Source organism: Cyclopterus lumpus, chromosome 24, assembly GCF_009769545.1.
Source record: "Cyclopterus lumpus isolate fCycLum1 chromosome 24, fCycLum1.pri, whole genome shotgun sequence".
NCBI classification, from domain to species: domain Eukaryota; kingdom Metazoa; phylum Chordata; class Actinopteri; order Perciformes; family Cyclopteridae; genus Cyclopterus; species Cyclopterus lumpus.
Genome location: NC_046989.1, coordinates 1 through 25,858, shown reverse-complemented (window position 1 = coordinate 25,858; position 25,858 = coordinate 1). Strand labels below are relative to the sequence as shown.

Here is a 25,858-nt window from a genome sequence, read left to right as displayed (position 1 = left end):
TTGAGGCTTTTTAAAACTACTTCTCACTAGACTTTTTTATTTCATGTTTGTGCATGAAAGCACTGTTGAGTATTTAAAAAGTCTGAAGTTACTGAACTGTTATGTATGTTGTATTATGTTATGTCCTTAAGATACACTTTTTGGTTTATAATTGACTGTAAAAGGGAATATTCCTAACTAGTTTTTTGTGCACACTGTAATATTCCTTACTATCTCAGGTTCAAACTGCACCATCTTGTCATTAAATCAATTTGAGAAGTTGAAAATGTTCCTCGATTTGGGTCTCGGCTTGTCATTCAGGGGTGATGGTGGGTCCCACAGCCAGACCAGTTGAGAACCACTGCCCGAGACCACATCTGTCACACATATTTTTAGCAGCTCACTATTTGTTGGACCAGAGTCTCAAATGTGACAAAAAAGCTTTGAACAAAGTTAATGTAATAACGTGTGTTTGATCTTTGATAACAGTAATGTGGTTTATAATAAATATAATTAAATGGATTTATTTTATAATATTATAGAAATTTGCTTATATATATTTTTACATTTATATAAATGCATGTACAATATTTACACTCGAATAAACAATAATCAAATGCAAAAACAGTAATTTAACAACATGCTCGGGAGTAGTTACAGGAGTTTGTGTTACAGTTACAACCGGCCCCTTGAGGGCAGCCATGATGCTCATGTGGCCCACGGTGAAAATTAGTTTGACACCCCTGCATTAAAGTAAAAAATTATGAAATACAAACATAAAAGAATGTGGGGCTGTGTTGCACAGTTGCAAATGAGCCTGTGGATCGGAAAAGTGAAAGACTTTCAGGTAAAGCTTCAAATGAATCCTGACATTAAACCTACATGCCAACCACATCGTCGTGTGCCGTTCCACATCTGCCAGAAAGTTGAGGATGACCTAGAGACTGTGTTTTCCAAACTGGATTTGCGAGCTGGAGACCACCAGCGAGAGCTTCATCCAGACAGATAAATCACTACCTTCACAACTCACCTTGGTCTGAGGCGCTAAAAGAGACTGAGTTTTGGCATATCATATGGAACAGTCCCAGATCAAAATCACCAGCCAGGATTGAGAGATAGGGAGTGAGGCATCAGCCTTACAACTTAAAGGTGGAATACAGAAAGGGAGCCGACAACCCAGTTGACTACATGTCTCGTCATCGCATCTTGTCTCAGACAGGTGACGGCACACATGCAGCAAAGGTAGCAGAAGAGTATGTGAACTTCATCGCAAGCCCGGCAACACCTAAAGCAATGACACATTGTACTCCGAGGCACCCATGGCCCTACAGGATAGAGTGTTACAGCTAGCCCATGAAGGACACCGGGGCATTGTCAAAACCAAATCACTACTCCAACCCTACTAATGCTACTCCTTTCCAAACATTGATCGCAAAGCAGAAGCTGCAGTATGTAGTTGTCTTGCATGTCAGGCCAACACACCAGTTGCACATACTGAGGCACTAAAAATGTCCAGTCTGCCAGAAGCTCCTTGGCATGGCGTTGGTGCAGACTTCTACGGACCGCTTCCAACTGAAGAGTACTTGCTTATCGTGGATGATTATACCCGCTACCCAGTTGAAGAGAGTGTACGGTCAACATCGGCTAACAGTCATTCCGGTCATGGACAAAGTTTTCTCCATGTATGAGATCGCCAGAGTTGTAAAAAATGATAATGGCCCCCCATTTAACTATTTATTCTAAGTTTCCCGGCCATGGCAGACTCTTTCGACACAGTCGGCAGGAAAATATGTTTGAAAGTGACTTATATTGAACATCCGAGAAGTGTGGATGGGTCAAACAAACCAGGATTTTCTACTAGCACACTGCTGTTCATGATCTGTGTGAAACCAAAAGTCAGTGTAGTTATACAATTTACTTTATGATTCATACACAAGTCATGGTCTGTTTTCTATTCTTTACAAACGGGTTTTGTTTAACCAAACAATTGTTTCACTATGGAGTGTAATTAATTAAAAAATGGTCACAAATATGAATGACATGATACAAGATTTGCAAATGTGCACGATGATGAACACTTGTAAAACAGTTTAACAAATGCATACATCACATTGAAACCAATGTAATTTCAAAGTGGGAAAGATGTTATTTCTAAATAGACAGAATAGCTCATCGCCTCTTTATCAGAACACATATATTTACCAACTTCATAGTATAAACAGTAGCTTCTACGTGTAATATGGTTTGAATAAGCTACTGCCAGGTAGTCCACCACCGAGCAGTATCTGATTTAAATATTATGTTCCGTATACTATATACTTCTTATGAACGCAGTAGTATGTAGTAGGCAGTTTCCAATACAGCTGACTGCAGGATTCCTTTAAGCTTGTTGTGTTTCTGAGCTGGTAGACTTGTCTGCGTGTTTCTGGGGCTGGGCGAGGAGGTGCTCCTTGTGAGGCTGGGGGAGGACCAGGGTCTTCTTGTTGTGTCTTCGGTCATGCCAGCAGACGTCTAGCAGGGGGTAGACTTTCCCCTGGACCTCTAGCTTGAAGCTATATATGAAGCTGAGCTCATCAGGACTGTCACTGTTATAGAAGGTCAGACCTCTGCCCTCATAGTCCAAGAAGAGACCCACCCGGTGAGGGGGAGAAGGCACCGGCAGGACCACCCTGGGGGAAGAGAAGGCTTCATAAACTCCGTCCTTCAGTCCAATCAACCACACTCCACTCTCTGGATTCTTCCCCAGCTTGGCCTTACGATTGGTCGTTCCTTTGATCAAACCGAGACGCCATTTAGGTTTGTTAGCAACCTCCACCTGTACGTAAAAAAAATGCAGAACCCTTTAGAAACTGCTGTATAAATAAATCATGTGACCATGGGGCAGCGTTTACCTCCCAGTAGTGTTTCCCAGAGGAGAAGCCTCGGTTGGCCAAGACACAGTAACTGTAACTGAACCTCTCTGGATTATCAGGAAGCCGCCGCAGCAGAGCCCCACAGCTCACCACGTGTCCCGATGAAGGAGTTCCAACATCGGGTGAGCAGTCTGAGGATCCAGCCTCATCAGCTCTGGTGCTGGAGGAAGAAGAAGAGGTAGAATAAGTAAGACAAAAACTAATACCCCAGGAAGAGCGCTGGGCTTTAGTAATGGCCGGACCGAGAGCTGGGAGGAGGGGCCAAAGGAAACCCTGGTGAGCATGCTCTATGGGACCAGCATTGATGAAGATCTTTTGAATTGTATACCAGAAACTCTGACTTGCTTCTGAGCCATTGAGCAACATCAGACAGACACATAGACAAGTACATGTGTACCTGGCAGGACCTTTCTCTGTAGTCTCTTCCACACAGTGAGTTTAATGTCGTTGTGGTTGAAACCAGTTTTAAAGTTCAGAGAGCTGAAGATCCTCTCTTCCTTCTTCTGGAGCTCCTGAATCTCTCTGAACCTGAGGAAGAGGAGAAGAGAAGAGTTTAATAGTTATCACGGAATGTTTAATCACTAAACCAGTTAATTGATGACATGCTCATTTGTTTGTTTTGTTACCTTGGAGCAATCGATCCGTACTTCTGTAAACGAAACGGAGAAAGACCTTATTTCAGATCTGATCAATGATTTCTCAGGACTGTTGATCAGAAAGACATAAGACACCAGTTTTAAATCTCACATGTCCGGTCTCTGTACGCCTGCAGTAGGAGCTGTGTTCGTCTCCTCGGTAGTAAGTCAGACACGTTCCCGGTGGGTGTTGGCCTCCGCCAGGGCTGCTCTTTATCACCGGTCCTGTTCGTGACCTTCATGGACAGGATATCTAGGCGCAGCCAGGGGGCGGAGAGGATCCGGTTCAGGAGTCTTGGGATCGCCTCTCTGCTGTTTGCGGATGATGTGGTCCTGTTTGCCTCCTCGGACCATTGACCTCCAGCATTCACTGGGGCGTTTTTCAGCCGAGTGCGAAGCGGCAGGGATGAGAGTTAGCACCTCCAAATCTGAGGCCATGGTGCTCTGCCGGAAACCGGCGGATTGCTCCCTCCAGGTGGGGGCAAACTGCCTACCCCAAGCGAAGGAGTTCAAGTATCTCGGGGTCTTGTTCACGAGTGAGGGTAAGGTGGAGCGGGAGATCGACAGGCGGATCGGTGCGGCTGCAGCAGTAAAACAGGCGCTGTACTGGTCCATCTTGGTGAAGAGGGAGCTGAGCCGGAAGGCAAAGCTCTCCATTTACTGGTCGGTCTACGTTCCAACCCTCACCTATGGTCACGAACTCTGGGTAGTGACCGAAAGAATGAGATCTCGGATACAAGCGGCCGAAATGAGCTTCCTCCGTAGGGTGGCCGGGCTCAGCCTTAGAGATAGGGTAAGGAGCTCGGACATCAGGGGGGAGCTTGGAGTCGAGTCGCTGCTCCTTCGTGTCCAAAGGAGTCAGCTGAGGTGGTTCGGGCATCTAGTCAGGATGCCTCCTGGACGCCTCCCATTAGAGGTTTTCCGGGCACGTCCAACTGGTAGGAGGCCCCGGGGAAGACCGAGGACACGCTGGAGGGATTATATCTCCCGGCTGGCCTTGGAACGCCTCGGGATCCCCCAGAATGAGCTGGAAAGTGTTGCGGGTGAGAGGGAGGCCTGGGTCGGCCTGCTGAACCTGCTGCCACCGCGACCCGACCCCGGATAAGCGGGTGATAATGGATGGATGGATGGATGGATGTCAATATTCGCACTGAACGTACTGGACTGAAGGTTTATCTTCCCTGCTTGATAAGCATGCTCCCTTCAGAAGATATAAGGTTAAGGGGAGGGATAATCCCTGGTTCACGCCCGATTTAGCCGATCTACTGCATAATAGAAATCTTGCCTGGGCTCAGGCCAGAAAGACACAGTCTGAGGCAGACAAACTTATATTTAGGCAACTCAGAAATTGTTTTACCTTTCTCATTTAAAAAAGCCAAGTCCAGCTTTTATCTCTCTGCAATAACGAAAAACTTAAACGACCCTAACAAATCTTGGAAAGTGATCAAATCTATCTCAGCCCCTGATAATCATAGTGAACTCCCACCCTGTATTGTTAATGATACTACCACTGTAACTGACAGGGCTACTATACTTGATTGTTTTAATATTCATTTTTCTGCCTCTGGTTCCTTATTCTCTCGGTCTTCTTCCACGATTGCTATGCCTGCCCTTAATATTGCGTCTTCTGTCCCAGATGTTGGAAACATGTCTCTAGGCCATATCTCTGCTTATCAACCTTCCTTTGTTTTTAGGTTGTTTTCAGTGGAAGAGGTCCGTAGAGCTCTTTGCTCTCTTGATATTAGTAAATCTGCAGGCCCATATCACTTGAAACCATGTTTCTTAAAGTTAGAAGCCGATTTTATTGCCAAACCGCTGCAATATCTTTTTAATCTCACTATCACCACGAATTGTATTCCTGAAATTTGGAAAGTTGCTTACATCCTTCCCCTTCTGAAAGGGGGGGACCCTACTTGCTTGAATAATTATCGACCCATCTCCATGTTGTCCATCCTGTCAAAGGTCGTTGAAGGTCTAGTAAACGATCAGTTGAAAGATATTCTTCATACTTACAACATTCTCTCCCCATATCAATCCGGCTTTAGGAAACAACACAGCACAACTACAGCCTCACTCAAACTCACAAATTATATAATAGACTGTCTGGATCAAAAGAAAGTGTGCACAGCTCTCTTTGTTGACCTTTCTAAAGCCTTTGACAGAGTGGATCATTCCATTCTGAAGCAACGCCTGCTTGATATAGGTTTATCTGAGCAGGCTGTTGGCTGGTTCAATAATTATCTGTCTAATAGAAAACAAATGTGTTTGTTTTGAAGGCAGCTCATCCACACTGCTAAATGTCTCTACTGGTGTGCCACAGGGCTCAGTTCTGGGCCCGATTCTGTTTGTTATTTATGTAAATACATTGGGCAGTAACGTCCCAAATGCCAAATTTCATTTTTATGCTGGTGACACAGTACTCAATAATACTGTTGTGGCACCACTCTCGTCACTGGTTGTAAAGCCCTCACTCACCTCTGCATCTTATATGCTCGAGTTGAGTGGCCATCTCTGGCAGCACGCCGCCTTATACATTGGCATATTTTTATTTATAAAGCTATCTTGGGTCTGCTCCCCCACTACTTATGTAACTACATCTTTAAATCCAAGAGCAATTATTGCTTACGTTCCAATGAGCTTTATTTATTAATTATGCCCAAAGTTCACTCTGAATTTGGTAAGCACTGTTTTAAGTTTGCTGCACCTGCTGCTTGGAATGCACTGCAAAAAACTTAAACGAGCTCATTAACCTTGAAACTTTAAAGACTCGTGTGAGAGAAATTGGAGCGGCTTCATACCGCACTTGTTCTTGTTTTGGTGTGAATCCGGAGCTTTAGTCCTATTGCCTTATCTTTTTTAATGTATTTTATCTGTGTTATGTGATTTCTGTTGTGTCTTGTGACTGTTGCAATTTTTCTATGCTGCTGTCTTGGCCAGGCTTCCCTTGAAAAAGAGGTCATTGTATCTCAACGGGACCGACCTGGTTAAATAAAGGCTAATAATATGACAGGTGTGACTTAGTACTAACAGTTGTGACTTTACGCTAACAGGTGTGACTAAGTGCTAACAGGTGTGACTTAGTACTAACAGTTGTGACTTTACGCTAACAGGTGTGACTAAGTACTAACAGGTGTGACTAAGTGCTAGCAGGTGTGACTTAGTGCTAACAGGTGTGACTTAGTGCTAACAGGTGTGACTAAGTACTAACAGGTGTGACTAAGTGCTAGCAGGTGTGACTTAGTGCTAACAGGTGTGACTTAGTGCTAACAGGTGTGACTTAGTGCTAACAGGTGTGAATGTACGCTAACATGTGTGACTTAGTACTAACAGGTGTGACTTAGTACTAACAGGTGTGACTTAGTACTAACAGGTGTGAATTTACATTAACATGTGTGACTTAGTACTAACAGATGTGACTTAGTACTAACAGGTGTGACTTAGTACTAACAGGTGTGATTTAGTGCTAACAGCTGTGACTTTACACTAACAGGTGTGACTTAGTGCTAACAGGTGTGACAGTGCTAACAGGTGTGAATTTACATTAACATGTGTGACTTAGTACTAACAGATGTGACTTAGTACTAACAGGTGTGACTTAGTACTAACAGGTGTGACTTAGTACTAACAGGTGTTACTTAGTGCTAACAGTTGTGACTTAGTACTAACAGGTGTGACTTTACACCACAGGTGTGACTTTATGCTAACAGGTGTGACTTTACACTAACAGGTGTGACTTAGTTCTAACAGATGTGACTTAGTGTTAACAGGTGTGACTTTACGCTAACAGGTGCGACTCGCAGTAAAGGCTGAGCGAGTTATGGTGCTGAGGACATGACTCCGACTGAGCTCCTGAAACACTCACCTCCTGTCAGGATAAACAAAACTCTGTAGCAATATAAAGTTGAAAATATCAAATTACACATTTCACTTGATAAAGAACGAGATCAAGACCTTTTTAACCTTTTCAAAACGTTCAGGATTCACAGGTATGTGTTTTTACCTGCAGAGCGTCTATGATTCGAACCAAGCTGACGTTGGGAGGAGGACTGTCTCCATCGACAGCACAGCCACACACAGGACACTGCAGCTGACCCAGCAGGTCCATTGTCATGGAGCGCACACAACACCTGGACAAGTGAGAACAAGTCAGGTGAGGTCAGGAAAGACAATGAAGTTGAATATAATTGAGGTGAGGACAGGACCGGACATGTGAGGATAGGTCAGGTGGGGAAAGGACAGGTGTGTTCCATATATCCAACATACCTGCAGTAGGAGTGTCCACACTGTAACATTAGTGGTTCAGTGAAGACGTCAAGACAGACAGGACGCCTGAGCTGATCCTCCAGACTCTGACGACGCTCCATGTCCTCACTGATCCCCAATACCAGGACTAGAACCCTCAGCAACCGTAGGACCAGCACCACCGGGTCCAGAACCACCAGAACAAGAACCACAGAGACCACCAGGGAAACCACAAAAGCAAAAAAACAAACACAAAACACAAGGTCCTGACTCTAATGTGTCTTTCTGCAGCCGAGTTCATATTTATAAAGACTGTGTTCTTTCTTCTCTGATGTGATTGGGTGGACAGACAGAATGGGCGGTACCATAAGAGAACCCTTTTTTGCATAATTAAATAATGATAATAGTAATTACAATATTAATTCAATTAAATTCAATTCAGTGTATTTTGTATAGCCCAATATCACAAATTACAAATTTGCCTCAGAGGGCTTTACAATCTGTACACATACGACATCCCTGACCTTTGACCTCACATCGGATCAGGAAAAACTCCCCAAAAATAACCTTTGACAGGGAAAAAAGGGAAGAAACCTTCAGGAGAGCAACAGAGGAGGATCCCTCTCCCCGGATGGACAGATGAATAGATGAATACTACCAATGATAATGATAATAATAACAATTACAATAACAGAAACAACAACAAGAATAAGAATACTAATATTACTGATGATGATCATAATAATGATAATAATGATAATAGTAATAATAATAATAATAATAATAGTAATGATGCTATGTGATAATAGTTGTTTATTCAAGCATTGGGCAGTTTGAAGAGCTTCTGATAATCTACTTTTATCTGACACCTTAAAGTCACCTCCAACACGTCTCCATGGTAACAACAGAGACCAAAACAGGGAAAGGTTTCCTTCATTCTCGATTAAACCAGTTCACACCAGACCAGTTACTGGAACCAATCACAGCTCATGATGTCTGTCTGCAACTAATCACAGTTTATCTGGTATCTCTGTAACCATCTGATCACATCTGGATCAGCTGTCAGTCGGCTTCAACAGCTGGAGAGACTTTTGACGGAGTTTGTGCCTAAACACATCAGTGTAACAGAATTGTTTCCTCGTTGGACAGTTTTTTGCGAACATTCTAATAAAAATCCACTTAAAATATTTATAAAAATGATCGTAAAATGTTTTCAGTTGATTTAATGGTGTTAAACTACTACTTATACTAATATACACACAATTATCATCACTGTGAGTGGAGATGTTTCCTCTGTAGTCTGTTAAACAAACATTGAGTATATATGAATATATATATTTAACCAGATGTTGACTCAGAAAACAAATCGAATATATAACTTGAGTTTAATATGTGATCCGTCTTCACTCTGGTATGAAACTCCAGCGATCAGTCTGATCAGCTGCAGTGTCCAATCAAATACCTGATGAGCACTGAGGTGCGTGTCCAATCAAATACCTGATGAGCATTGAGGTGCGTGTCCAATCAAATACCTGATGAGCACTGAGGTGCGTGTCCAATCAAATACCTGATGAGCACTGAGGTGCGTGTCCAATCAAATACCTGATGAGCACTGAGGTGCGTGTCCAATCAAATACCTGATGAGCACTGAGGTGCGTGTCCAATCAAATACCTGATGAGCACTGAGGTGCGTGTCCAATCAAATACCTGATGAGCACTGAGGTGCGTGTCCAATCAAATACCTGATGAGCACTGAGGTGCGTGTCCAATCAAATACCTGATGAGCACTGAGGTGCGTGTCCAATCAAATACCTGATGAGCGCTGAGGTGCGTGTCCAATCAAATACCTGATGAGCGCTGAGGTGCGTGTCCAATCAAATACCTGATGAGCACTGAGGTGCGTGTCCAATCAAATACCTGATGAGCACTGAGGTGCGTGTCCAATCAAATACCTGATGAGCACTGAGGTGCGTGTCCAATCAAATACCTGATGAACACTGAGGTGCGTGTCCAATCAAATACCTGATGAACACTGAGGGGGCGTGTTCAAGCCTTAAAACACTTCATAGAAGCCCGCTCTTGTGCCTCCTCACTCCTCGTTCCTCATAGCAGAATGTGTGTCTGTTAACAAGAGGAACAAGGAACTCAAAGAAGGACGCTTAATGCATCCGGATTGGAACTGGGCCTAGATATGAGTAGTGATGGCGAGATGAAGCTTCCTGAAGCATTGAAGCTTTCCATCCAATTGGTTCACTCATGGGCCGAAGCTTCATGACGCTTCGTTTGCTCTACTGCGCCATCAAGTGGACAATACATGTAAAACAGGCAGAGTGTTTATAACACCATGACTTTGGTGTGTGTGAAGCTTTGAATTGAATAAATGAACGAATGATGTTCGTGATGCCAATACATAAATTATTAACTTATTAATATGGTTTCTGTCTTTATAATACAATGACGGGGTCAAAAGGGAAAGTGGAAACAAATTGGCGAGAATGTGCTTATGTTACTAGGGACAACATGTTATTTTTTTAAATTTAAAAATAGCAACATTTCCAGAGTGCTGTACTTTAGAAAATACCCTTTCACAGGGCACAGATGAAGCTGGGGTAGAGAGAATATTTTACGATAGTTATTATTACTATGTGCATCCCTTATTGGGAGAGATCAGCTCAAAATGTTCCCAGACAGGGGAACATCTCCTCTTTCTTGCTGGTTTCATCGCAAGAAGCTTGAATACTTTGCAAACAAATGCGCAATAAAGTCCCAAGTCCACAAAATGTGATGGGAATCCGTTATATTTAGAATCGTGCACCAAATCCGAACCATCTTCTGAATCAGTCACGTGGTACGGCCGGCTCGCGGAGCTTCGGACGTCATCACATACGTCATCAACACAAGCCTCGATATGCGCTTCATAAAAATATTCCTGGATTACTCGACACGCGCTTCGAAGCCTCGACACATCACTAGATATGAGAGGAGGATGACTCAAGATGGTGGCATGACTACTCGTACTTTGAGACGGTAGAATTAACTGTACAAACTCCTCTTATAATACAATGTGTTTGCTAGCGAGTCTAGTTTGAGATTGACGTCATTCGTGGGTGTCAGGTGACAAAACAGGAAGAGACAGACTTCCTGTACCTCCAGGGATTATTAGGGATGATTAGAAAGAATTCGCGCGAAGGAAGGTAAGAGCTGATAAAATACACGAGCTAACAGGTGAGCAAATAGCTAACAGGGTTAGGGGCTGGTAACAGGCTGCTCACAGACTACGAATACGCTGCTAACGTACTACTAACAGGCTGCTAACAGGCTACTAACAGGCTGCTAACGTACTACTAACAGGCTGCTAACGTACTACTAACAGGCTGCTAACGTACTACTAACAGGCTGCTAACGGGCTGCTAACGTACTACTAACAGGCTGATAACGTACTACTAACAGGCTGCTAACGTACTACTAACGGGCTGCTAACGGGCTACTAACAGGCTGCTAACGTACTACTAACAGGCTGCTAACGTACTACTAACAGGCTGCTAACAGGCTACTAACAGGCTGCTAACGTACTACTAACAGGCTGCTAACGTACTACTAACAGGCTGCTAACGGGCTACTAACAGGCTGCTAACGTACTACTAACAGGCTGCTAACGTACTACTAACAGGCTGCTAACGTACTACTAACAGGCTGTTAACGGGCTTCTAACAGGCTGCTAACGTACTACTAACAGGCTGCTAACGTACTACTAACAGGCTGTTAACGGGCTTCTAACAGGCTGCTAACGTACTACTAACAGGCTGCTAACGGGCTGCTAACGTACTACTAACAGGCTGCTAACGTACTACTAACAGGCTGCTAACGTACTACTAACAGGCTGCTAACGGGCTACTAACAGGCTGCTAACGTACTACTAACAGGCTGCTAACGTACTACTAACAGGCTGCTAACAGGCTACTAACAGGCTGCTAACGTACTACTAACAGGCTGCTAACGTACTACTAACAGGCTGCTAACGGGCTACTAACAGGCTGCTAACGTACTACTAACAGGCTGCTAACGTACTACTAACAGGCTGCTAACGTACTACTAACAGGCTGTTAACGGGCTTCTAACAGGCTGCTAACGTACTACTAACAGGCTGCTAACAGGCTACTAACACGCTGCTAACGTACTACTAACAGGCTGCTAACAGGCTACTAATGTACTACTAACAGGCTGCTAATGTACTACTAACAGGCTACTAACGTACTACTAACAGGCTGCTCACAGACAACTGACAGGCTGTTGACAGACTACTGATGGGCTGCTAATAGACCACTAAAAGGCTGTTGACAGACTACTGATGGGCTGTTGACAGACTACTGATAGGCTGCCACCAACAGGCTCCTTCTAATTCACTGTGTGTAAATAAACAGAGCAAGATGAACCAACAGGAAAGGTTCTGACGCTCCAAAACGACACACAGGTCTATAGAACTCAGCTACAGTTTGAGGTAAAAGCAGATATAAAACTACATAACCGTTTTAAAACTGCCCAAACACTGAATGGAGTCTGGCACAGCCAGTCTGCAGATCAAATAAATAGACTAAATAAAAATAGACTTAAATTGACAAACTTATGGAGTGTTCTGATCAATAATTGATTTCTTACTTTTCAGTATTGACTATATATTGGTTATATCTTGACTGTTGATTGTTTTTCTTCCTGTAAGGTTGATGTATTGATTGTTGGACATAATGATCACTGATTGACCTTCTTTTCAGTATGGATGATGTATTGATCTTCATCTTGATTATTGGTCAATTAGTACCATCAGTGTGCAGGATGATTACCTTTTTTCAGCGGAGGGGATGACTCTTTGATTATTGACATGTATGGTGTATTGAACATATTGATTGTGTTTCCCTCACAGGATGGAGGATGATGAACTTCCGTCAGCGGATGGGTTGGGTGGGCGTGGCTCTCTACTTGCTGCTCAGTGTCATGGCGGTGTACTACGTCTTTGATGTTCGCAGCTTCAGTTTGGAGCATGTGCAGAGAGGCGGTGCTGGCCCGTCGGCTCCACCCCTCGCCATCAGCTGGTCTCAGCGAGTTAGTGCCCACCTGCCACCACTTCCTGTCTGGATATGGGCGTCGGTTTTCCTGCTGCCATACCTGCAGCTCTTCCTCTTCCTGTTCTCCTGCACGAGAGCCGACCCTCGAGCGGTTGGTTATTGTGTCCTTCCTGTCTGCCTCGCCCTGCTCTGCAGCCGCCAAGCCACCCGCAAACCGGCCAACCAGAGAGGCCCACTGCTCATAGACACGTAGTGGACGGTCAATCGGAGAGGCCCGCTGCTCATCGGCGCGTAGAAGGCAGCCAATCAGAGAGGCCCGCTGCTCAGACAACATACTGAACTGTTTATGTTGTTTGTGATGTCACTTCCTGTGTGCCTTTGAACCCTCCACTGTGTCGGTCAGGAGCTGATGCTAAGACAGGCGTGTGTGTGCACGTGTGTGGTCAGTTGGTCGTATTTAGTAAGATGAGTCACATGACACACGCTGGTAAACATGGCAACTTTATTACGACATTAATAAAATGGGGAAAAAACAATGATGTGAAGTTTTTTTCTATGATATTTAATTTGTTCTAGGAGACTTGGCAGCTGAAGCCACTGAGGCATCTTGTCTTTTGTCTGCCCGGGGTGGACAAGGACTCACAAAGACACACCGTTACTGACTATCTCCTGTTGGCTGAAGTCCCACCCTGTCTGGTGGACCACCATGGGACCTTATTTCAGAAAGAATGTGGACAGGAATCGAGTCATAAAACTGTTCATATGTAAGAAAAGTGACAAGACAAGTCTGGTAAGGCTCTGATGCTCTCACCAACAACGGCTCAATCTTTCTGGTTACATTTGGAACATAGCTGAGTTAGCGAGCTAGCAGGCGACCTTGTCGGTGTGAGAGATGACGGTCTGAGCGGTTTCACAAACTAAATGAAGTCATTTCTGGATCAGAGCGGCAGCTGTTAGTTTGCCACACAGCTCATTTAAAATACTTTTGACTTTTTATGATGGCTAGAATAACCCATTAACATTAATTTACTCGCTGAATTATATTGTATACTAATCTGAATCCATAAATAACTAGTAACTGCAGCTATAATAAATGCAGTGGAGTGAAAAGCTGGACACATGGTGAAGTCTGAACAGGCTGTCCTGCTGTATTATCCTTGGACACCCACCAAGTATTCGGTCGTATGTTAGTTTTCCTCTTGTATATGTTTCATATTTGGACGACATCTACCAAAAAGTGAGACTATAACAACTGCAGAGCCCATGGTCTCCAGGTGTCATTGTGGCCTTATGATTCCTTGAAGAAGGGGTCGCTCATCCTTCATGGAGGTAAAGTCAGTTAATGTATCTGTATCAGGCCCAATGTGTACAGGAGGATTGTCATGTTTTATGTTATCGTTGGATTCAGCCATTTCGTCATCAAAATGTTAAGCAACCCAGAGAAACGTTTAAAGACAGTTTGGAAGAATGAATGAAAAGGCTACATGAAATCAAACATGTACAATATTTATTATACATATTGCCCCCTGAATGTATTTAAATGAGATGTCTTCAGGTGTTTCATGTGTCTTCTGGTAAGAGGTGAAGTGTCCGTATGTGTTTCAGCATTTGGATCTTTTAGCTGGAGGTTGTATGTCAGAGCTTTGAGGCGCATCATCTCCTTCATCACTGTCGTCTTTCTCACCTACAGCAGGTAAAATACAGATGAATCAGAGCTCGTGTGGTCTGAAAGAGATGACAGGTAACAGTCTTTGTTTACCTGTGCCACATGCTTCACCTTGTCCGCAGGTGCTTTCCAGCTCCACCAGCTCGCTGAGAAGCCGTGACACGTTCGTGTTCAGCTCCTGAACTCCACTGATCAGAGAAGAAAGATTATTTTCGACTTTAACGGTGATTTTCTTTCTCAGTCCGTCTCTGAACCTCAGTTCTGCTACCACAGCCTCAGTCGCCATCTTTATTACGTCATTACGTTCTCTGTGCTGTGTTCAGGTAGCTCACGTAAATCCGTGACTCCAGTCTTTGTAGAAGAAGAAGAGGTTCAATGTGTTGTGTCTGTTTGACACATTTTCAGTCTCTGGAAAGGAAACTGGAATGAACTCGTGCATTGAGGACAGGTATCGCTAAATATGTTATTTCTCGGGGACAGATGGATGCACCACAGCACGCCATGACGTAATTTACGGGTTCACCGTCACGGCCTGTTTTTCATCCCACTAAAATTCACTTTGTTTTATTGTAATGATTATCTATCTATCTATCTATCTATCTATCTATCTATCTATCTATCTATCTATCTATATGATTATCTATCTATCTATATATATATATATATATATATATATATATGATTATCTATCTATCTATATATATATATATATATATATATATATATTATATATATATATATATATATATATATATATATATATATATATATATATATATATATATATATATATATATATATGATTATCTATCTATCTATCTATATATATATATGAATATATATATATATATATGAATATATATATATATATATATATATCTATATATATATATATATCTATATATATATATATATCTATATATATACGATCTGTGGAAGTTGTCGTCAGCACGGAGCGGAAGCAGGAAGTAGCAGCTAGCAGGAAGTAGCAGCTAGCAGTTCGATAACAAAGACTCCACCAGACTGCTGATTATCGGTAATAATTATCGATCACTGTACCGGGAGGTTAAACGTCAGATCAGACGGCGTGAGCCGTTTTTCTCGGTAAGTTTGTGTTTTATCTACGCAGTTACCACAGTTAGCATCACTGCGTGTGTACTGATGAAGCTAACTGATGCTAAGCTAACTCATCAGACTGAGCGATAAGTAAAGCTGTTTGGTAATCAGAGAGGAATGTAACAGTTTGGTTTCACTGTAACGACAGCTAATATTTCACACAATTAATACTATATGTAACTATATATATGTATATAACTATATTGTTCTCCATGTTAACAGAACGATGTCGCAGGAGCAGACAGTGTCTCTGGTTGATGTTCTGGAGGAAGATGAAGAGTTGGAGGAAGAAGCTTCAGCAGTTTTAGCAGGAAGTGACTCTGATCACTGCTCATACCCTCAGGTCAGTGTATACACACACACACACACACACACACACACACACACACACACACACACACACACACACACACACACACACACAACATCATAGGTGTATATTATATTATTATAAACTGAACCCCTATTGGCCCCTTCAGGTTGTTCCTGCAGTGTATGAATGTTAGTTAGTCCTAAAAAATAAATAAATGTCTGTGTGTTTCAGGGCTATGTGAAGCGGCAGGCCCTATATGCCTGCAGCAGCTGCACACCAAAGGGAGGAGAGGCAGCCGGAGTCTGTCTGGCCTGCTCATACAAATGTCACGAAGGCCACAACCTCTTTGAACTCTACACCAAGAGGTCAACGCTCACCTTTTAATATATGATCACTCACATTTATACAGCATCGTTTATAAGCAGGTTTGTGAGGCTGACTTCTAGCATATTCCGGTGCAAGTATTAAGCCTGCTCCGATCAGGACCTTTTGTGGCCAGCGATTTGATTACTGGAAGCAGTCCAGTCCGATCACCGGTCTATTTCAAGCCACTTCTCTTCTGGTCTTGCGATGTCTTCAAAATTACTTAGCAAACTAATTGCAAAACACTCCTTCTGTTTGTCGGCCCACTACAGTTTCATAATGAACCATTTGCGCTTCTCACCGGAGGTTTTGCTTCTGCCAGGGGATTCAACCCTGTGCGCAGGGTCAGAGACACAGCGCCGCTTGGGAGGTCCCTAAAGCGGTGCTGTGACCGGCTGGAGGCCAGCTCTGAAAGGTCCGCAGGGAAAATAATCGCTCTTCCAGCCCCTCCACAAACAAAACAAACAAACTCTTGTGTTCTTTGTAAACAAACCAACTCTTGCTGTCTGTTTTCTGTAGGAACTTCCGTTGTGACTGTGGAAACAGGAAGTTCACAGACCTGCAGTGTAAACTCCAACTGGTGAGTATGAGTGTGACCCTAAAGGTTTCATTACAATCGACCACTAGAAGGCGCTACAATTATACAAAAGAGCTCAGATGGTAAATAAAAAAAGTTTGTCCAATGACTCTTCGTTTCATGACAATATTAATCATACATTTATAACTATTTTGAAATATCTTGATAGTGAGTGCCAGGCACTAATTTGTTCAAAAATCACAGAGATTGACCAACAGAGTATGACAGCGTTGCAGAAGAAGATGGTGACCCGGCACAGTGTTGGCATCCCTGGGTTTAGCTGTCTGAGGCTCATGCTAACACTAAACTGGCACCTTGAATAGAAGCAGCTGATTGGCTAACGTGTGAGAGCTGATTGTCAGACAGCAGGACTTTATTCTCTTTTTGTTCATTATATGCTTCCAACAAAATCAACACAACATTCTAAACTATGAGCAACATTCCACACTCTGATGATAAAAGTATCTGAGTTGCGTTACTCAATTTAAAATGCATTCCTTATTTTATATTAAGTACATTTAATGCGTTGTTAGCTTGGTCTGTCCTTTTATTTGGCACCGGACATAGACAGACACTCCTGGTCTGATGGTTGCTTCCCGTTGTATTTAACTCATCACACCAAAGGTGACCCGGTGAGGACACCATAGAGTTACACTTTTTGTGTGACTTTCAGGAGAAGGAGGAGGTCAACAGTCTGAATAAATACAGTCAGAACTTCTTTGGCGTTTACTGTACCTGCAGCCGGCCTTACCCAGACCCAGACGACCAGGTGAGGGACACCTGAGCTAATTCTGGCCAATACAATCTACCACATTAACAATGATACATTTATATTTGCCTTACCTGACCATTGCTTGACACTCACTTGATTCTCACTTGACCTTAACTTGACCCTTACGTGACCTTTACTTGACCCTTACGTGACCTTTACTTTGCACTTACCCGACCTTTACTTTGCACTTACCTGACCACAACCTGACCTTTATCTGACCTTCACTTGACCCTTACCTGACCTTTATTTTACCCTTATCTGGCCTTTACTTTACCTGACCGTAACTTGACCCTTACCTGACCTTCACTTGACCCTTACCTGACCTTTATTTTACCCTTATCTGGCCTTTACTTTACCTGACCGTAACTTGACCCTTACCTGACCTTTACTTTACCCTTACCTGACCGCAACTTGACCTTTACCTGGCCTTCACTTGACCCGTCTCTGACCTTTACCTAAACCTTCACTTGACCCTGACCTTCACTTAAACCTATCTTGACCCTTACCTGTTGACAGGTGTGCTGTGAGTCCTTTATTAAATGTGTGTCCCCTGTGATTGGGTGGTTTTGTGTGCAGGTGGAGGACGAGATGATTCAGTGTGTGTTGTGTGAGGACTGGCTGCATGGGCGGGTGAGTCTGTTACATCATAGCCCACGTTGTTTATATTATTAGTGTTATACATGTTTATATATAAATGAGGATTTATTCTTCACCACACAAACATCCTCAGGTTGTGATTCTCAGATCAGTCCACACATTTGTCCATGAAGTCAATATTTTAATAAACAGTAAATGACTCAAACGTTAGTGTAATAATAATCTAAATAACCTGTATGTGTTGACAGCATCTGGGCTGTGTGGTTCCAGACAGTGTGGAGCTGCACGAGATGACCTGTGAATCCTGTATGAACAAAACCTCTTTCCTCTGGACTTACGCTGCTCATCTGTCAGGTAAACGGTCTTCATCTCACCTGTCAGGTGATCTGTGCTCTGTTCATCTCACCTGTCAGGTGATCTATGTGCTCTGTTCATCTCACCTGTCAGGTGATGTATCTGCTCTGTTCATCTTCTACTTTGTGTGTGACGTTCAGTTCCAGGTGCAGCAGTTCAGTTGAAGGAGGAAAGTGAAGCAGACGAGTCAAACAGAAACCTTCCTCACAAAGAAGAAACGGTGAGAGGATTAAACTCAAAGTTGTAAGTTACTTAAGTACTGCACTTTCTGTACTAAAGTACCTTATATACTTGTGTGTGTGTGTGTGTGTGTGTGTGTGTGTGTGTTATTTATAACCGGTTCAATTTCAATACTGACTAAAGATATTGTTGAGATATTCAATGACACTTTCTATATTTGACTTTGTTGTTGTTGACGACATACAGACGTGAATGTCGTGAACTTTGATGTTACGACCTTTAATGAGGACATCCTCTCTGAAGCCCTAACCCAGCATACATCCCTCATCAATGTGATCGATTCATAATAATCTGTCAGGTGGAGGAAGTCATCGAGCCCAGCTGTAAGAGAAGCCGCGAGGAGGCGGAGCCGAGCTGCAGACTGAAGGAGCTGCAGGCCATTGATCAGAAAAGAGTCCAATCAGGAGCCGTGTTCTGGCCGTCAGGGTGGCGTTCCAAGCTCTGCTCCTGCACCACCTGCAAGGTAAAATGGAAAATCTCTTCCTCTGTGTCATGGATTGTGGAGGTCTGGATTGTGGTCCATGCCTACTACTAATTATTAAAAAATTCTGTCATTGAATGTGTTGTAACTGTAACTCTGGTCACATGACATCTATTGCTTCTGTCCATCTGGGGAGAGGTCAGGGATGTCGTATGTGTAGAGATTGTAAAGCCCTCTGAGGGGAGTTTGTGATTTTGAGCTGTACAAAATAAACTGAATTGAATTGAATAAAATTCTAACTGTCTGGGTTTCTATTGGCTCACATATTGATGATGTCACTCTGAAGTCAACTGAGTCTTTGTGTACTTAGGAGCGTCTGTCTGAAGCCGGCCTGTCCTTCCTGTTGGACGAGTCTGACACCGTCCTCGCCTACGAGAACAAAGGAAAGAACAATGAACAGAGACAGCCGGGACACGACCCCCTGATGTCTGCGCTGGACCACCTGAACCACGTGCAGCAGCTGGAGATCATCCACGGTACACACAATGTATATAAGTACTACATATACAACTACCAGTTACATATTTAACTGCCAGTACTACATGTATAACTGCCAGTACTACATGTATAACTACATGTATACCTGCCAGTACTACATGTATAACTGCCAGTACTACATATACAGCTGCCAGTACTACATGTACAGCTGCCAGTACTACATATACAGCTGCCAGTACTACATGTATAACTGCCAGTACTACATATACAGCTGCCAGTACTACATGTATAACTGCCAGTACTACATATACAGCTGCCAGTACTACATGTATAACTGCCAGTACTACATATACAGCTGCCAGTACTACATGTATAACTATCTTTCAGGGTACAATGACATGAAAACAGAACTGAAGGACTTCCTGCAGAGATTTGCAGAAGACGGAAAGGTGAGTTTAGAACTGAACATTTATATAGATTTCTCCTGACCGTTGACCTGTTGCTGATTGACATGCAGAGAAACATGACGTTTAGGTTCAGAACTTAAGAAGCTTAAGAAGAAGTGAAAGGTAATTGGTCGTTCTATTCGCTAGTCACACATTGGCCATTTTCATAACAACTCGTGATGTCATGTGACTGTTCTGATAGGATGTGACTGTTCTGATAGGTTGACTCCTCCATGATGTCATGTGACTGTTCTCTGATAGGTTGTGACTCCTGATGACATCCGTCAGTTCTTCGAGCAGCAGAGTCGAAAGCGACGACGAGATGATGCTGGATGCTTCTTCCCTACCTGAAGACCTTGAAATGACCTTTTAACTTTTGTCTTCTTAGTTTTCTGTCTTCAGTTTACTTTGAAGCTGTCAGACTTCCTGTGTTTAATGTGGTATTTCTCAGTGGTCACCAACATGGATGTCTCCATTTCTTTTTTAATAAAACTCAGCTGAACAATGACTGAGTCATCATATTTAAGGATCAATCAACAGCACTGATTGATAGTCGATGTCACATGAAGGAATTCAAATTATAAACACCTGAAAATTCAGGTAATAACATAAGCAGCATTGAGGTTATTTTAGTATTAAAACACGTCTGAAATGACTTGTGTGCTGTACATTATCCTGCTTATACACGGCTACTTACTAAAGAAATCAATACTTTGAAACTCAATATTCCTTGAAAGATATGAGCACTTATGTGTTCCTCCAGAGTCTTTGGTCAGAACTGCGTCCATTGCAACGATCTCTTATTCCTAGCAGCAGCAGGCTGTGAAGACTATAAATATGTATTTTTACTTTCTGTTAAACTAAACAATATATAAATAAGTATCTACTTTCTGTTAGAATAAACAATATATAAATATGTATCTACTTTCTGTTAAAATAAACTATATATATATAAATAAGTATTTCTACATTACATTACATGTCATTTAGCTGACGCTTTTATCCAAAGCGACTTACAATAACTGCATTAAACCATGAGTACAACTCAGAACAACAAGAATCAAGAAAGTACAATTTCTTCAATAAAGTTAAACTACAAAGTACCATCAGTAAGAGCCATTTAAGTGCTACCACGGCACTACCTTCCCTATTCAAGGTATAGTCGAAAAATATGTGTTTTTAGTTTGCGACGGAAGGTGTAGAGACTTTCTGCTGTCCTGATGTCAATGGGGAGCTCATTCCACCAATGAGGAGCCAGCACAGCAAACAGTTGTGACTTTGAGTGTTTAGCTCGCAGTGAAGGAGCTACGAGCCGATTGGCAGAAGCCGAGCGAAGTGAACGAGCTGGGGTGTACGGTTTTACCATGTCCTGGATGTAGACTGGACCCAAACTGTTCGCAGCACGGTACGCAAGTACCAATGTTTTGAAGCGGATGCGGGGGGCTACCGGTAACCAGTGAAGGTCACGGAGAAGTGTGGGTGAATTTCGGGAGGTTAAAGACCAGTCGAGCAGCTGCATTCTGGATGAGCTGTAGCGGTCGAATGGCATTAGCAGGTAGACCTGAAGGAGGAGTTACAGTTGTCTAGCCGTGAGATGATCAGAGCCTGGACCAGAAGTTCAGTCTTGTCAGGGTTAATTTTCAGGTGGTGTGCAGACATCCACTGAGAGATGTCAGTCAGACAGGCAGAGATTCGTGCTGCTAGCTGTGTTTCAGATTGGGGAAACGAGAGGATCAGTTGGGTGTCATCAGCGTAGCTGTGGTAGAAGAAGCCATGCGAACGAATGACAGAGCCGAGAGAGTTGGTGTACAGAGAGAAGAGAAGAGGACCAAGGACTGAGCCCTGAGGGACCCCAGTAGTGAGAGGACAAGGCTCAGACACAGATCCTCTCCAAGTTACCCAGTAAGTGCGGTCGGTGAAGTAGGATGCCTGAGATACCAGGTCCTGGAGGGAGGAAATAAGGATCTGGTGGTTCACTGTGTCAAAGGCAGCAGAAAGGTCTAGAAGGATAAGGAGAGAGGAGAGAGAGGCTGCTCTAGCAGTGTGAAGCTGCTCAGAGACAGCAAGGAGGGCAGTCTCTGTTGAGTGGCCTGCCTTGAATCCAGACTGGTGGGGGTCAAGAAGGTTATGGTAGAGAAAGGAGGCGACTTGGTTAAAGATAGCTCGCTCTAGAGTTTTGGAAAGGAAGGGGAGGAGAGAAACACGTCTGTAGTTGTTGACTTCAGACGGGTTGAGAGTGGGTTTCTTCAGGAGAGGGTTGACTCTTGCCTCCTTCAGAGAGTTAGGGAAGCAGCCAGTTGAGAGGGAGGTGTTAGCAAGATGGGTGAGAAAGGGAAGAAGGTCAGGAGCAATAGACTGGAGAATGTGAGAAGGGATGGGGTCAAGGGGGCAGGTGGTTGGACGGGCAGAGGTTACCAAGGTAAGAACTTGATTGGGAGACAGGGGGATAAAAGAGGACGTAGAAGATGAAGTTAATGGAGGTGTAGTTATAGAAGATGGATTAGTAAAGGGGGAACGTATGTTGTCTATCTTTTTTATAAAGTAGTCAACAAAGTGGCTTGGTTGGAGGGAGGAGGGGGACAAGGGGAGTCAAGGAGGTTGGAAAAAATAGAGAAGTGTTTTTTGGGGTTTGAAAAAGAGGATTTGATTCTGGATTGGTAGAACAAGCTTTTGGCTGTAGAGATAGAGGCAGAGAAGGAGGAGAGAAGAGAGTGATAGGCGAGCAGGTCGTCGGCGTTTTTGGATTGTCGCCATTTCCTTTCCGAGGCTCGCATAGTGGCTCTCTCGGCGCGCACCGTTTCGGACAACCACGGTGCCGGAGAGGACTTGCTGACCTTTTGAGTCGTAAGAGGACAGAGAATCAAGAGAGGACAACAGCGTAGAGAGGAGAGTGTCAGTGGCAGAGTTAGGATGCATGAGTGAGAAGGAGTCAGTTGAAGGGAGGGCTGACAGAACAGACAAGGCCAGAGAGGAGGGTGAGAGGGTGCAGATGTTGCGACGGACAGGTGCAGAGTCTGTTGTCGGAGGGTTGTCAGTTCCAAAGAGTGGGAGAGAGTACGAGATGAAGAACTGGTCAGAGACATGAAGTGGAGTTACAGTGAGGTTAGATGTAGAGCAGTTTCTGGTGAAAATATAGTCAAGGTGGTTGCCAGCTTTTTCAATTCAATTCAGTTTATTTTGTATAGCCCAATATCACAAATTACAAATTTGCCTCAGAGGGCTTTACAATCTGTACACATACGACATCCCTGTCCCAGGACCTCACATCGGATCAGGAAAAACTCCCCAAAAATAACCTTTCACATGGAAAAAAAGGGAAGAAACCTTCAGCTTTGTGAGTAGGAGGGGAAGGACTGAGAGAGAGAGCAAAGGAAGACAGTAAGAGTAGCAGGTCAGATGACTTCTCTGTCTGGATGTTAAAGTCACCCAGAAGGATGAGCGGGGGGCAGTTTTCTGGGAAGTTTGATAGGACATCTAATTCATCCAAGAAGTCTCCCAAGGAACCAGGTGGACGGTAGAGAACAATGATTAGTTGAACCGGATGAGTAACCGTCACTGCGTGAAACTCAAAAGACAGTGGGGTAAATAATGGAAGCGGGTAGAGAGAAAAAAAACATTTGGGTGAGATGAGTAGACCTGAACCACCACCCCGACCAGAGGGTCTGGGTGTGTGGCTGAAGGAGAAGGCCGAGGAGAGAGCAGCAGGGGTTGATGTGTTGTCTGGTGTGATCCAGGTCTCAGTGAGAGCCAGGAAGTCCAGCGATTTGCTTGATAGCGAAGCCAGAGATGAAGTCTGCCTTGCGGTTAGCTGACTGGCAGTTCCAGAGGCCCCCTGTGACGAGGTGCTGGGTCTGTGTGGAGCGGGTGGGATAAATAAGGGAGGAGGGATTTTGATGCATGTGTGACCGAGTCCGCGGTCTATAGTATCTACGAGTAGATGTGCACACAGGTATGGAAAGAAAACACATTATCACAGGGAAATGTTTATAGCCGCCCTCAGCCACCACCGAAGACGCCAACGAAAGACTCCTAGGTCTTTATCCTCCGAGTCTTCATACGAGGAGTCTTCCCTGACGCTTCAAGCCCGCACCTGGTTTTACGGTATGATACTGGTATGAGTCAGCACAATGGCAGGAGGATCCGCAGGGAAGTTTTCAGTTTAATAAGAATAAAAGAATTCTTACAAAACTGATTAAGGACAAAGGTCTGTTTACCTCAAGGTAGAAAGTAGAATACAGTTTAGTCACTAGTAGATTTGGATTACAGAACAAATACTTAAATCCTAGCTGGTTTTGTTGCCTTTTTCAGTCACTTGTGTAAAAAGCAAGAAATCACAGCTCAAACTGTTCCGATTAGAAAGACAGTACAGACTAGCATTCTAGTATACCTAAATACAGCAGATACAGTAGTAATATAGCAGAGAAACCTCTTTAAAGAATGTACTCAGCCAAGATCAGGAAGATTCAGGAAGTCCAGAAGTCAGAGGACTCACAGTTCAGATGCACGCTACTTTCTACTTTCTGTTAGAATAAACAATATATAAATAAGTATATCTTTTGATCAGTCTCTGCTGGGTTAAGAGTCTGGTGTTGTGACACCAGGACCACAAGGATCCCAGGCCACGTTACTGGTGAGGGGCCCCTGCTTAGTATCAGACCACGTGTCGTTACACTGTCACTCGGTGGAAATGCGTCATGTAATGCTCCATAATGTCTTTTATTATACGATTATTTGTGTAAACTCTTAACTCCAGAGTAACTATAAAGCAGTACCAATTCAAGGAATGGTAATAATGGAGTATAAAGTAAGGTACAAGTATTTAAAAACTGTCCTTACTGTCGTAAATGTGTTTAGTTACTCAGTAGTATAATGTGTATTTGTACATATATGTATACATTGTAAATCACCAACTGTCTGCTAGTGTTTTAGGATGAGGAAGAGATTTGAACCAGCGGCTCTGTTTCTGTTTGTTCTTTAGAGGAAATCTAATGTGATTGACTGCAGCTGCTCGGCCTGTGTACTGTCCAATGTCACTCCAGTATCTGATTCATTTACGTGAGATTGCTTATTTAATAAAAACATATTTTGCCTTTTTGTCCATTAAAAAATGTCTTTTGATTAACAGATATTTCCTGGAATTTCAAAGTTTTCTCTTTCAATTACAGGTAATTAACCATATTTTAAGATTACATTATTCAATGTTTTTTTAAAATACAGGAATATATATGTGTATATATATATACGTACTTCTTTACTGCTCTTCTGTAGTCATTCTATCCCAAACAACATTTTTTTCTGAACCTAAGCAAGCAGTTTTGTTGCATAAAGTCTTTCACTATCTTTTGCTGTACTGAGGATACAATCTAAAAATATAATGTTACAGAAACTACTAAATTATTTGACTGGTTACTTTCTGTTAAGTAGCTGAGCATCTCCACCAGTATTGCTCTGCATGTAGGTGAGCGTTTATAATGAATACAGGATGTGGAACATTGTGATGTGTTTCCTGTCTAATACGAGCGGTTAACAACCAAGTCCATATGTATTAATGATAATAATAATGCATTCTATTTGTAATGCACTCTTCATTCAATAATCTCAGAGTGCCACAGAGGAATAGTTGACAAGTCATAAAACTCAACTCAAAGTCATAAACGCCTTCCTGAA

General features: G+C 43.1%; 4 protein-coding genes across 7 annotated transcripts; 2 read left to right on the top strand and 2 right to left on the bottom strand.

Moving 5' to 3' along the window:
* Window positions 1–1,916: 1,916 nt before the first annotated feature.
* LOC117727690 (E3 ubiquitin-protein ligase TRIM50-like) lies at window positions 1,917–8,236 on the bottom strand. The gene is given in 10 exon segments (XM_034528116.1): window positions 1,917–2,794; window positions 2,871–2,996; window positions 2,999–3,051; window positions 3,289–3,419; window positions 3,518–3,540; window positions 3,639–3,674; window positions 4,583–4,727; window positions 7,389–7,411; window positions 7,527–7,653; window positions 7,790–8,236. Coding segments are annotated over 10 exon segments (1,200 nt in total). The 5' UTR covers window positions 7,891–8,236; the 3' UTR covers window positions 1,917–2,359.
* Window positions 8,237–10,649: 2,413 nt separating this feature from the next.
* Window positions 10,650–13,364, top strand: tmem251 (transmembrane protein 251). 3 transcript variants are annotated; one of them, XM_034527538.1, is made up of 2 exons: window positions 10,650–10,795; window positions 12,687–13,364. In XM_034527538.1, exon 2 carries the CDS (start codon window positions 12,695–12,697, stop codon window positions 13,079–13,081), a length of 387 nt encoding a protein of 128 aa, XP_034383429.1. In that variant the 5' UTR covers window positions 10,650–10,795; window positions 12,687–12,694; the 3' UTR covers window positions 13,082–13,364. The 3 variants fall into 3 exon arrangements, with proteins under 3 accessions (XP_034383429.1, XP_034383428.1, XP_034383427.1); XM_034527537.1 differs by having other exon boundaries at window positions 10,650–10,962; XM_034527536.1 differs by having other exon boundaries at window positions 10,650–10,993.
* Window positions 13,365–14,313: 949 nt separating this feature from the next.
* si:dkeyp-55f12.3 (uncharacterized protein LOC568418 homolog) lies at window positions 14,314–14,807 on the bottom strand. Its single transcript, XM_034527539.1, has 2 exons — window positions 14,588–14,807; window positions 14,314–14,512 (listed from the first exon to the last, which is right to left on the bottom strand). Exons 1-2 carry the CDS (start codon window positions 14,778–14,780, stop codon window positions 14,430–14,432), a joined length of 276 nt encoding a protein of 91 aa, XP_034383430.1. The 5' UTR covers window positions 14,781–14,807; the 3' UTR covers window positions 14,314–14,429.
* Window positions 14,808–14,927: 120 nt separating this feature from the next.
* Window positions 14,928–20,699, top strand: ubr7 (ubiquitin protein ligase E3 component n-recognin 7). 2 transcript variants are annotated; one of them, XM_034527534.1, is made up of 13 exons: window positions 14,928–14,942; window positions 15,434–15,598; window positions 15,833–15,953; window positions 16,155–16,288; window positions 16,806–16,866; window positions 17,537–17,632; window positions 18,212–18,265; window positions 18,481–18,586; window positions 18,727–18,806; window positions 19,125–19,289; window positions 19,618–19,783; window positions 20,133–20,194; window positions 20,453–20,699. In XM_034527534.1, exons 3-13 carry the CDS (start codon window positions 15,837–15,839, stop codon window positions 20,540–20,542), a joined length of 1,131 nt encoding a protein of 376 aa, XP_034383425.1. In that variant the 5' UTR covers window positions 14,928–14,942; window positions 15,434–15,598; window positions 15,833–15,836; the 3' UTR covers window positions 20,543–20,699. The 2 variants fall into 2 exon arrangements, with proteins under 2 accessions (XP_034383425.1, XP_034383426.1); XM_034527535.1 differs by lacking the exon at window positions 14,928–14,942 and having other exon boundaries at window positions 17,540–17,632.
* The last annotated feature ends 5,159 nt before the right edge of the window (window positions 20,700–25,858 follow it).